Raw genomic sequence first — 12,583 nt, 5'->3', positions numbered from 1 at the left:
ACAATTATCTTTCAAATAGTAACTTAATTAAACTGAATCAGTTTGATGCATAGTAAAGATTTATTTTAATCAGGGACAAAAATAGTTATTTTAAATTTGCTATGAACTGCAAATATACTCTAACTTATTATTATAATGCTTCAGCAGATCCTGTGTTGTTATCATTTTGGACATCGTTCTTAACCTAACAATATTTCTCTCCTTCAGTTGGTGAAAATCAAAATCTCTCTCTCCCTCTAGGTTTGATTTTTAAATTCTGCATTCTTCTCTGTTTATGTTTTAGAGCAATTACTAAACTCCTATATTTATTTAATGTCTTTTTTCCCTCCTCTGTTTATGAGTGTGATTTTTCTATAAATTACAGTGCTGTTTCTAGAATTCCAGGGGTCACTCTCAAATCCTTAAACATAGTATCTGTTACTTACAGATTTTCTAGAATATTTTAAATCAGTGTTTGTCAAACTATTCTTTGAAGAAGGCCTAGGAGTCTATGGAAGCCTTTAAAGGTCACTGGAAGAGTGGAGAGGCTATAGGGTTCCAGTCTCCAAGGCCTGCTTTTACTAAAACAGCTCTTCTTTCTCCCCCTTTATATTTAGGAGTAACCCTAAGAGTTTACTTGAAGATCAGTTTTTGAACTGAAGAAAAGAAGAAAAGAATGGAGGGAGGGAGGGAGGGAGGGAGGAAGGGGAGAAGGAAGGAAAAAGGGAGGAAGGGAGAGAGGAAAGAAAGAAAGGAAGAAGGGAATGAGGGAGGCTGAAAGGCAGGCTCCTATACATTTTGAAAAAATATGTTTAATAAATACAGAGAAAAACTAATTGGAATAATATTTCATATTTACAACAAGATTGCATATATCATTCCTATGTAAAGTCATGTAAAGACAATGTAGGATTATAGCCAACATAATTATTCAATATATGGTTTTTAAGTATTATGCAAAAACTTATTACTAGACAATACTCAACTTCACACACACACAAAAAACCTTTCTACTTGCTAATTAAAAAAAATAACCCCACCAATTAGGGAAAGCTGGGTCATCTATGCTCTTTATTAAAATACTTCATAGCATTTTAATCTATTCTATGGAACATAAAAGTGTTCTCAGTGAGAAAGTGTCAAAATAGTTTGTCCTATGAATTAGTAAATTTGCCAAAAAAAAATAAATGGCATTCCACTTTCTTAAATCATGCAGTAGTTTTAACCACATCTTGTAACTTTTAAAATGAAAAGTTTAGTTTAAAAAGTTATTCAGGGCTTCCTTGGTGGCGCAGCGGTTGAGAGTCCGCCTGCTGATGCAGGGGACACGGGTTCGTGCCCCAGTCCGGGAAGATCCCACATGCCACGGAGCGGCTGGGCCCGTGAGCCATGGCCGCTGAGCCTGCGTGTCCGGAGCCTGCGCTCCGCAACGGGAGAGGCCACAACAGTGAGAGGCCCGCGTACCGCAAAAAAAAAAAAGTTATCCAAATAATATGAGGTATTAAATACACAATTTATTTGCAATATTTTTCTAGATTGTAGGCTTTAGAATTACAGAATTTCCAAGGTATTAGTACTTCTTTAGTTTCACCCTTTCACATATAAGAAAACAGAGGCCAGAGAGCTTGAATATTAGTTATAGTTACAGAGCCAAGTTTTGAACTCAAGTAGTCTTTCATCTAGAAATTGATTTGATTTTAAAATTTCTGTTAATCAACTAACATATGAAAGTGATTTGAAGGTGTCATTAATATGTTTAATGATAAAAATATTTTTATACTTTAAACTTTAATTACATATAATTTTCCAATTAAAATACTTTAGTGTGTTTAAATCTAATTTACAGTTCACCATATATAAGGTGAAAGTGTAATTTTAGCCTATGTAACTGATAATTATAGGATAAAGCACTTATCAATTAAAATTAATCACGTATAATATCATCAGTGATCTCCCTCATGTTTACCTGAAAATTGTCTTATAAATTCCTTTGATCAACTTTAGGATATTTATTATTGTCCTAATACTCTCCTGGTGGATCAGTGTAGCTGACTCAACAACAAGCCCTAGTGATAGGGCAGTGGTGTGAGCAGAACTAGCTCTGCCCAGGCATCTAGAGGCCTGTGTCCACCTGAACTAAGTAACCAAATCTGTGTGAGGAGTCAACCTTCTCTTCACCTGCATCTCTCAAACTTTAGAGTCTTAATTTATAAGTTCAATATGTTTAATTAAGTAAAGTAAGTCAATTCTCATCTCTAGTTCTATAAGAGTATCCAGATTGAGTTATTCTCACACTGAGTAATTCATGTGCTCTTTTCTTCTCTCAAGTGATCAGGGTTAGTGTTTATCAGTCATTGTTTTTTATTCTTCCATTTTTCTTCAACATATCTAAAATAAGTTCTTCTATTTCTGCTCAGTGAAACCAGATTGGTCTAATTTCTGTGTCCTTGTTTCGTTTAAGAGTAAAAGCACTTTCTAGTAGTTAACAAATATTCCTACCATATTGCATAAGAGTGAAACTCCATAGACATATTTGTTTTCTACTTAACCTGAGCTTCATTCTTCAGTTTTCATATAATTGTGTTCTTTATAGCATCCCCCGAAACATAACTTTTTTCTAATTTGTTTTATTTTTTATACATTTTATACTATAGCCTGAACATTTTTTCTTGCCATGAATTCTTCATAAGTATTATTATAAATACCTGCACAATATATCATCAAACTGATGTGGACCATGTAGACTACTGTCAAGTATCTAATGTTGAAATTATAGCTGCACACAAAGATCTATTGCTGTTATTTATTTCCTCTGTATTTCAATTGGACAGATCCCCAATTGTTAAAATTACTTAATTGAATTACAGAAACACCTTTTAGGTTTCAATACTTGTTAATAGTGTTATTTTTGTTTCAAATTTATGATTTCAATCAGTGATGCATTAATGTCTTTTACATATATGAAAAATGTCTATTCAATCACAGTATTGTCTCTATTTTCCCTTTCATCCTTTAATTTTGCTTTTACTGAATCTCTCATGGAGGTGATGCCTGGCATTTAAAGAGTTCAGATTTCAATTATCCACATTTGTAATAAAAAACAGTTTTATGAATTGTGAAAAGAGAACTTCAAAGGAAATCTGTATTTTTAATGCTAATTCTCTTTAAAATTAATATAACTTTGATAGTCTTTGACTTATAATTATAATGAAGAAATACAAATTTCTTACTTTTGGCATTCATCTAGGGCTAGCACATGAGGATGGTCATCCTCTGACATGGCAATGACGGCTTCCCTATCAAATGCTCCAGGTCGAGTCTGGTCCACTGTGTGCCTGGTGATGGATGAGGTAGTGGAGCTGGTCCAGTACAGTGTATCCCAGGCTCTGTGATAGGCAAGTCCTTCAACAGAACCCACATCTGATAGGGGAAAGAAAAGAAAAAATTTATACTTTTATCTACAAAAGACTTGGCTTCTGAACAGAAAAAGCAAAAATATAATAATTATGATGCCTATATAATGCTACATAATGCCTACAATGACAGCTTATTACACACTGTAAAACTGAGCTGTGAACTGCTCATGGAGAATTTATACAAAAACATGCATTAAAGATTGAATATTCTTATCCAAAAAAACCTTAATTAAGTAATTGCCTTTTATTTAGGAAAATGGTGGCTCTCTTTTATTTTCATATTTTAGTAATTAATTTTCAAAAAGTATCCAGTGTGCAAGAATTTAGCGATGCTTTTGAAAATCATATGTCAGAGATACCATTTAAGTACAATCATAATGAGTTTTATCTTGATACTATATCTAGAGACATCAAGGAAAAACAAACACATCAAAAACTACAACAAAGTATCAAAAAGCCAAAATACAACTCTACACTTGCAACTATCAAACCATGGTAGAGAATGTTTTAATAAGTTAATGCAATGAATTTTTTTTATTCTATTCGACTAATGTGATACAAAAACAAAAGAAAATAAAATTAATTGTGAGCTAAGGCATGCTTTAATGTTGACAGAAAAAGATAAATGGTAGTACCCATAGTCTAATACGTAAAAGTGGCAATATGAAAAACAAAAGTAATTATTTCTTTTTTTTTTTTACATCTTTATTGGAGTATAATTGCTTTACAATGGCGTGTTAGTTTCTGCTTTATAACAAAGTGAATCAGTTATACATATACATATGTCCCCATATCTCTTCCCTCTTACATCTCCCTCCCTCCCACCCTCCCTATCCCACCCCTCCAGGCGGTCACAAAGCACCGAGCTGATCTCCCTGTGCTATGCCACTGCTTCCCACTAGCTATCTACCTTATGTTTGGTAGTGTATATATGTCCATGCCTCTCTCTCGCTTTGTCACAGCTTACCCTTCCCCCTCCCCATATCCTCAAGTCCATTCTCTAGTAGGTCTGTGTCTTTATTCCTGTCTTACCCCTAGGTTCTTCATGACATTTTTAAAAATTGTGTTTCCAATCACTAGGATAAGTGACTGGTTTATTTTTCATAGAGGTGCTTTGAGTACATCTTTAAGTATAACAAAATTATTATAGTTTTTCCTTCATATTGTCTGTTTTTCTCAGAGTTAGTACTCATAGCATATTTAATTTAAGAAAGAATATATATATATAAAACTTTGACAGTCATCCTGAGAAATTAACATTATAACAGGCAGAGTCTTTCTATTGCTTTTCTCTTAAGGAATCTCAAAAGAATTATTAAGCTCTTCTGAAAACAGGTAGATGAAAAGAGCTGTTTTCAGGTTTGAGATGGGTAAATGTTTACTTTGGTGGTCAGTAAGATTTAGTGGGAGAGCAAAACAATATTAAAACTTTTTGAACTACATTTCTTGAATGTTATTACAATTTTATCCTTTTGTTCTTTTTCTACATGCAACAGAGGAAAATCCACTAATAATAAAATTAATATCTGCCATTTATTGGACCCTGTCTTTCTGCTAGGAATTGTGTAATTGGTTTGCATACATCACTTTATGTGTAAATCTACTCTGTGAAGTTAGTTTTATTGTTCCTCTTTCCTAAGAAGAAAACTGAAACCTATGGTCACAGAACTCATAGTATTGAAGCAAGACTTTTAACACAGGTCCATGTGCTTCCGTAAGCCTACATTCTTCAGCACCATTATTTAGAGACGGATTTATAGCAGCTATTGCTTATTCTCAATGTACATCAAGCTGGAACCAAACAAATGATTCATTAGATTCAACTTGTCTGACTCTGGGTGAATTGTATCACTAGTAATTTACCATGAATAACCTCTCACACAGTCAACAAAACTACTTATAAGAAATTAATGTGGGTGATTAGTATGGAAACCTAGGCCAGAGATGATGGAAGAAAACATTATAAAACACAATCATAATAAAATCCATTAAGCTTTGCTTATATGAATCATATGGTATTCCTATTTGAGGTGAGTAGGTGGGAGGTTGATAATGGTCAAAAGTATTTCAATTATTAATTAATAAATCATCTGTTCCACTGTATTTTTAGCACTTTCATATCATTTCAGAAATGAAGCCAACTCTATTTGTATTATAAGCAGCATTCCACTCTTTCATCATCCACAAATAGAATGAGAAATGGCATGGCTCTGAAAAAATCCAAGCAAATCAAAATTATTAATCCATCCTCATTTTGTATCTTCCCCTTCCACTGACTTTGACAGATCTTCTTCATGGCTACTTTTTCCTGCCAAATCAGGAAGAAACCACTTGGTATTACCATTGAGATGAAGCAGATGCTTCTTTTCTATGGCTGACATAGTTCCAAGGTTACTAGAGTACATAATACATCTCACTGTCCAGGTATAATCTCTTTTGTTTTATTTTTTTGTAATAGATGACAACCTGACAGTACACTTAATCATAATCTGGTGCTACATTTTAAAATATTTATCTCTTAAAAAGATATTTAGGGGACTTTCCTGGTGGCGCAGTGGTTAAGAATCCGCCTGCCAATGCAGGAGACATGGGTTCGATCCCTAGTCTGGGAAGATCCCACATGCCATGGAGCAAGTAAGCCCATGTGCCACAACTACTGAGCCTGTGATCTAGAGCCTGCGAGCCACAGCTACTGAGCCTGTGTACTGCAGCTACTGAAGCCTGCGTGCCTAGGGCCCATGCTCTGCAACAAGAGAAGCCACCGCAATGAGAAGCCCGTGCACCGCAACGAAGAGTAGCCCCTGCTCGCTGCAACTAGAGAAAGCCCGCATGCAGCAATAAAAACCCAACACAGCCAAAAACAAATATAAATTAATTAATTTTAAAAAAGGTATTTAACTCCCTATAAAAATTATATTTGTCATTAGCAAATGGCCAATTAAAACATAAACGACACACCATTATATGTAAAATAGATAACCACAAAGACCTACTGTATAACACAGGGAACTATACTCAATATTTTGTAATAATGTATAAGGGAAGAAAATCTGAAAAGGACTATATACATATATTTTTTAAAATAATGAAAATATTAAATTTTAAAATCATGAGAATATTTTAGTTGAGATAACATAAAGACATTAATGTCTATTTTATGATAGATATTCCTTCATATTATCTGTTTTTCTCTGAGTTAGTACTCTCAGCATATTTAATTTAAGAAAGAATATATATATATAACTTTGGCAGGCATACTAAGAAATTAACATTATAACAGGCATCATGTGATACGTGTGTGTGTGTGTGTGTGTGTGTGTGCATGAACACTAAAGTTCCTGAATCAGTTGAACAGGTAAAATAAGTACTTTGAGTCAGTCACTGGTCCTGGCAGATAATTACGTAGTCTGAAAACTAAAGAAAAATGCCTATTTATTCCATCAACCAGTCCTGAAATATTGAACAGAGTAAATTAATACAGAGTTAACTCAAGGATGTAGAATACAGCGTTGGACCTTAAGGATATAGAATAGGCATAAGTCAGAAAATAACTATTATGGTGCTATTTTGGCAGGTAGCCAAGGACTTCATAGAGAAAACACCTTCATCTCATCACCACTGAAGAAGAGAAAACAGCTCCTTCCTGCCTGTGCAGTGTTGTAAAGGCAGGATAAGAGTCTACAAAATGGGAAAGCCAGTGAAGTATTCTTGGGAGGGAGCCACATGTACAAAACATTGCCAATCATCTGGCTGGAATAACCATCACAGATAAATCCTATCACAAAGTTAACAGGAAATAATATTTATCCCAAGGACATCCTACAACTGTAATGGCCTCCCTGTTGAAAGTATAATATTCTCTTATTCACTGGCTTATTTTCTAAAGCCAAAGAATATCAGAAAGTTTGTTGCTGGAAATTATGTCAGTAGTATGAAGCATCTCAATCTTGTCTGGAGGATCTCAAGACACAGAGAAGCAGGCTCAGTTTACAACCCAGGGACAGAGCTTAAAATAAAAAGTTTCTGGACACGACATTCCACATATATCTTACTATATAGTTTCCAGAGAAACAAGATTCTGGGTCCAGTTCACACTCCAGACCTGATGTTGAACTCTAGAGAGTACACATAGCCTTGTTTTACTTTAAGCCTAACAAAATATTACTTAAATTTTGCCTAAACTCACCTTTTTCTAAAAATCCTCTTATAATTACTTTTCCTTCTCTTTTGGGATAGGGGTGAGATAACCTACAGCTCTTCTGGTGTACAGTTTCCCTCATTACAATGAGCCAATATTTGATATGGCTAATCTACAGGTTTACTTGACAAAATCGAAAAGACTTTCATCATAAAAACACTCAACAGACTAGGAATAGAAGTGAGTTTCCTCAAATTGATAAAATCAACCTATTAAAACAAACAAACAAAAAAACAAAAAAGGCTTATACCTTACTTAGCCACGAAAAAAATGAAAGTTTTCTCCCTAAGACTAGGAACAAGATAAGACAGTCTACTCTTGCCTCTCTATTCAGCATTGTACTGGAAATTCACTCAGGGTAATTGGGAAAATTTTTTAAATAAAAAAAGAAAAAAGAAAGGAAGGAAGGAATATCATCCTTCCAATCTGGAATATCATTCCAGATTGGAAAACAAGTAAAACCATCTCTTTTTGCAGATGATATACCCTTAGATATACAAAATCTTAAGCAATTCAGTAGAAAATTATTCGAATTATAAAAACAGTCAACCAGGTTGCAGGGTACAAAGCAACATACAAAATACAGTTGTATTTTTTATACAGTAGCAATAAACAATCAAAAAATGAAATTCAGAAGACAATTCCATTTATAACAGCATTTAAAAGAGTAGAAAATATGACAGGCAAATAAAATTAGAAATAACTTTAGCAAAAGAATTATAATCTTAAAACTTCTACATGAAAAACTACAAAACATCATTGAAAGAAACTAAAGACAAAAAAATGGAAAAGTAACTTATGTTAATGACTGGAAGACAATGTTATTAAGATGGCAATAGTTTCCAAATAGATCTACAGATTCAATGTAATTCCTATCAAAATCCCAGATGGCTTTTTCCCAGAAATCAACAAACTGATCCTAAAATGCACATGAAAATCCAAGGGACTTAAAATAGCCAAAACAATCTTTAAAAAGAAACAAACTTAAAGGAGTCAAACTTTCTGATTTTAAAGTTACTACAAAGGTACAGTAGTCAAGAGAGTGTGGTACTACCGTAAGGATAGACATATAGATCAGTGAAACAGAATCAATAGTCCAGAAATAAAGCCTTATTTTTATGGTAAATTGATTTTTGAAAAAGGTATCAGAAAAATTCAATGGTGAAAAAATAATCTCTTCAACAAATGGTTTACAATGACTATATATACACATTCAAAAAAATAATGTCCTCATACCATACACACACATCCATTCAAAATGTATCTTAGACCTAAATGTAGAAGGTAAGCTACAAAACTCTTAGAATAAAACAGAGGAATACATCTTCATAAACGTGGGTTAGGCAAAGCCTTCTCAGACATGACACCAAATGCATAAATGACAAATGAAATATAGATAAGCTGGACTTCATCAAAATTAAAAACTTGTGTACTTCAAGACACCACCAAGAAAGTAAAAAGTCAACCCCCAGAATGGGAGAAAATATTTGCAAATTATTTATGTGATAATGGTCTTGTGTCCAGAATATACAAAGAATTCTCACAATTCAATAATAAATTAACAACACAATGGAAAAAATGAGCAAATAATTTGAATAGATATTTCTCCAATGAAGGTATACAAATGACTGATAAGGACATGAAAAATGCTCAACATTATAAGCCATCAAAGAAACACAAATCAAAATCATACTTCAGATCCACTATGATGACTGTAATCAAAAAAGATAAGTTTTGACAAAGAAGCGGAGAAATTGGAACCCTCATACATTGTTGGTGGGAATGCAATATAGTACAGCTGCTTTGGAAAACAGTCTGGCAGTTTTCAAAAATTTAAACATATAGTTATTACATGATCTAGCAATTCCACTGTTACATCTATCCAAGAAAAATGAAAACAAATATCCACATGCACACAAATGTTCACTGCAGCTTTGTTCATAATAGCCAAAGGCAGAAACAGCCCAAATGTCAACTGATAGATACAAGTGATTAACTAGATGGGTTATTTTTACTTTTCTAACTATTGAACTGGTGAATGGATTGCAATAGATTTCTATGCAGATTGCCTACTATAAATTAGACTTGCCACCCCTTTGTCTGGAGACTTTAGTCATTTTCAGGGTTTTTTTTACCCACATTAATTTGTATTAATTAAATTGTATTAATTATTAATTCAATAAAATGATTATCTAAAAGATCTTTTAGATATAGGCTTTTAAAAAATCTCCTCAGATTATTTAAGGTCATTAACAAATCACACACCGAGACTGACATGTACCAGTAAAGGGTACTGGCCAATGTCTGACCTGAACAAATGACATCCATTCAGATTGACCCAGTACAGACTGCCAAATATGTGGAATGTCAGCCCTGATCAACCCTAATTACAGAAATAGCTTTTACCTGTAGACTCTGACCTAAATTTTTATGTTCTTAAATCCTTTAACTGTTAAAAAGCACAACATTTTTTTAGAGTCTAATTTACTAAAAACTGAACAAGTTAAATATCTACATTACAGTCTAAAAATTTAAACAACGAACAGTTCTACTGGAAAAAACGTTTTTTTGGTAATTAACCACCCAAACAATAGAGAATCTGCTGAGAATTATTAGGAGTTCAGTAAGATGGCAGGCAATAAATAAATAAACCAAAACCCATAGTTCTATTATGTGCAAAGTAACTAGCTAGATATATAATGGAAAGAAGACAATCCAAGTAGCCACTAATGATGTGGGTTCCAGTGAATGAACACGTTAGGGAACCATGGACCAAAACCACCTGCCCTGGCCAGACACAATAATAACTGCTTGCATGAGTTACCTCACAACAGGAGGTCCTGATAAGGAACTCGGAACTAACAAGCTACCACTAGCCAGAAGAATTTGGGAGGGGCCAAAAGGAAGAAGGAGACACCAGCCATAATATGTCCTGCCAACCTCTCAGAAACCTTCACACTGGAATCCACCTTGGCTGAGAGATGTGAGGGCCACCAGAAAGGACTGAATCAGATCAAATATGGGTATAAGCAAGATGATTGGCCAGAGACAACCTGGAAACTAACCCTATTACCATAAAACCTGAGACTGTGAGCCATGTGGCAGGGCAGGTCTCCTGGGTTCCCTTACCCTGCTGCTCTCCGCCACGGTGCTCCTTCCCAATAAAGTATTTTGCTTTGTCAGCATGTGTGTGTCTCCTTGGACAATTCATTTCCAAGTGTTAAAAAAGAGCCCACTAGGGCTTCCCTGGTGACGCAGTGGTTGAGAGTCCGCCTGCTGATGCAGGGGACACGGGTTCGTGCCCCGGTCCGGGAAGATCCCACATGCCGCGGAGCGGCTGGGCCCGTGAGCCATGGCCGCTGAGCCTACGCGTCCGGAGCCTGTGCTCCGCAACGGGAGAGGCCACAACAGTGAGAGGCCCCGCGTACCGCAAAAAAAAGAGAAGAGCCCACTCTTGGGCCCTGGAAGGGGTCCCCTTCCTGCAACAAACATATCTATAAAACTGCATCACCCTTCACCATCTGAATTCGACTCTTCTTGTGCCCAAAGTATTGCAATAAAGCTACCTTTCATGAATGTGGATCCCTTAACTTCAGGCCCTCAGCCCTCTAACAAGAGGAAACCCAACCTCTCTGGAAGACTTTTTATTTTTGCAATCTATCTCTAACAAAGACAGGCTTTTACTATCATCCCAAAGGTTAATTCCCTAGAACTAGAGTATCTCAAATATTTCCATGTTAAAAGAGAGTCTTAGTTTTACACTGCATAACAAAAGAGGCCTATTTACTCTCATTCCCAGAACAAAGGAACAATTTGCCCTAAGGGAGTATGGAAGCAAATTGAAACGACTTGAAGCTGTTAAGTAACAGTGTATTTTTTTTCTTAATCTTACTCTTTGTGTTTTGGGTTTTTTTTCCAGATTTAGAAACATTCAAAGTCTGAATATCAACCTGAACTCCTGACTCAGCTGAAAATTATATTGACTCAAACAGGTCTCAACAAATGCCTCTATCTTGTGTCATCACTAATGTAAGCCAAGACATATAAGATATGAAAAAATTGAGCATATGGGTAATTATAGTTGTGTCATTTTGTCACCAAGGCTATTGCCCCATAATCGTACCCCTGCCCCTCCCTCAAATGGAAACCAATTGCTCTTATCTAAGTTCCAGGGGGAAGCTGCAAAGAGACAAACAAGAACTGATTATAACCAGCTAAGCCCCAAATGGTGGAAGATTTCATTTCCAGTAGACCTTGAGCCTCATTATATGGTCACTGTTAATACATTAGCATGCTAAATGACACACCCACTAGCATCGTGACAGCTGACAGTTGCCATGACAATAACAGGAAAAGCTCAAACGAGGAGTGAAAAGGAGTGTTGCCTCTGTTCCTGTACAAACCACACCCCTGTTCTCATATAAGTCATGAATATTCCTCCCTCTCTTTCCAAATCCCTCTTTTACTTCCACCCTCCTATGTATATGGTGTCTCAGCCCAAACTGAATTGAGAAGTTGATGTGCAAACTAAGTTCTCAATTCTCCATTCTCTACCACTGAATAAAAATTATGCTGTTCCAGTCTCAGCATCGGTTTTGTGATTGGCTGTGCAAATCCGAGCGGAAAAAGAATCTCTCCAACAGAGACAAATGGACTTGGCCTCAGCTAGGACCCTGGCACGGGTTCAGGCAACCAGTTCAGTAACAAATTCTTCAGGAGTAATTGGAGATAAGCACTGACTCAACCTAAATGAAGCCAACATTGGTATGCCAAGGGCTCCCAGGGAAGGACAAAGACCCTATGGTTTCTAAAATCCTCAGTTATATCATACTTCATCCTCCAGGGCAAGGTGAGGAGATCTGATATGTACAGACTTTCTTTGAGAAATATAATTGCAAGGTGACTTGGAACTCATCCTCATTTCCTTTGTGAGAAAGTGAGGTAAGTCATCAGGCCAAAATCATAAACCAGAACATTCTTGAGAAAGAGG

The 12,583-nt window shown here is 35.5% G+C and overlaps 1 protein-coding gene across 1 annotated transcript in view; it reads right to left on the bottom strand.

Moving 5' to 3' along the window:
- The window catches only part of LRP1B (LDL receptor related protein 1B), a 1,820,879-nt gene that overhangs the window by 327,633 nt on the left and 1,480,663 nt on the right, over positions 1 to 12,583 (bottom strand). The window contains exon 42 of the mRNA XM_029226108.1: positions 3,210 to 3,399. Coding sequence (XP_029081941.1) covers positions 3,210 to 3,399 — 190 coding nt within the window. The remainder of the gene's footprint in view (positions 1 to 3,209; positions 3,400 to 12,583) is intronic.

Source organism: Monodon monoceros, unplaced genomic scaffold (assembly GCF_005190385.1).
Source record: "Monodon monoceros isolate NGI ecotype Baffin Bay Population unplaced genomic scaffold, NGI_Narwhal_1 Super_Scaffold_16, whole genome shotgun sequence".
NCBI classification, from domain to species: domain Eukaryota; kingdom Metazoa; phylum Chordata; class Mammalia; order Artiodactyla; family Monodontidae; genus Monodon; species Monodon monoceros.
Note: the sequence above shows the minus strand (reverse complement) of the source record. Positions and strands in the feature narration are given on the sequence as shown.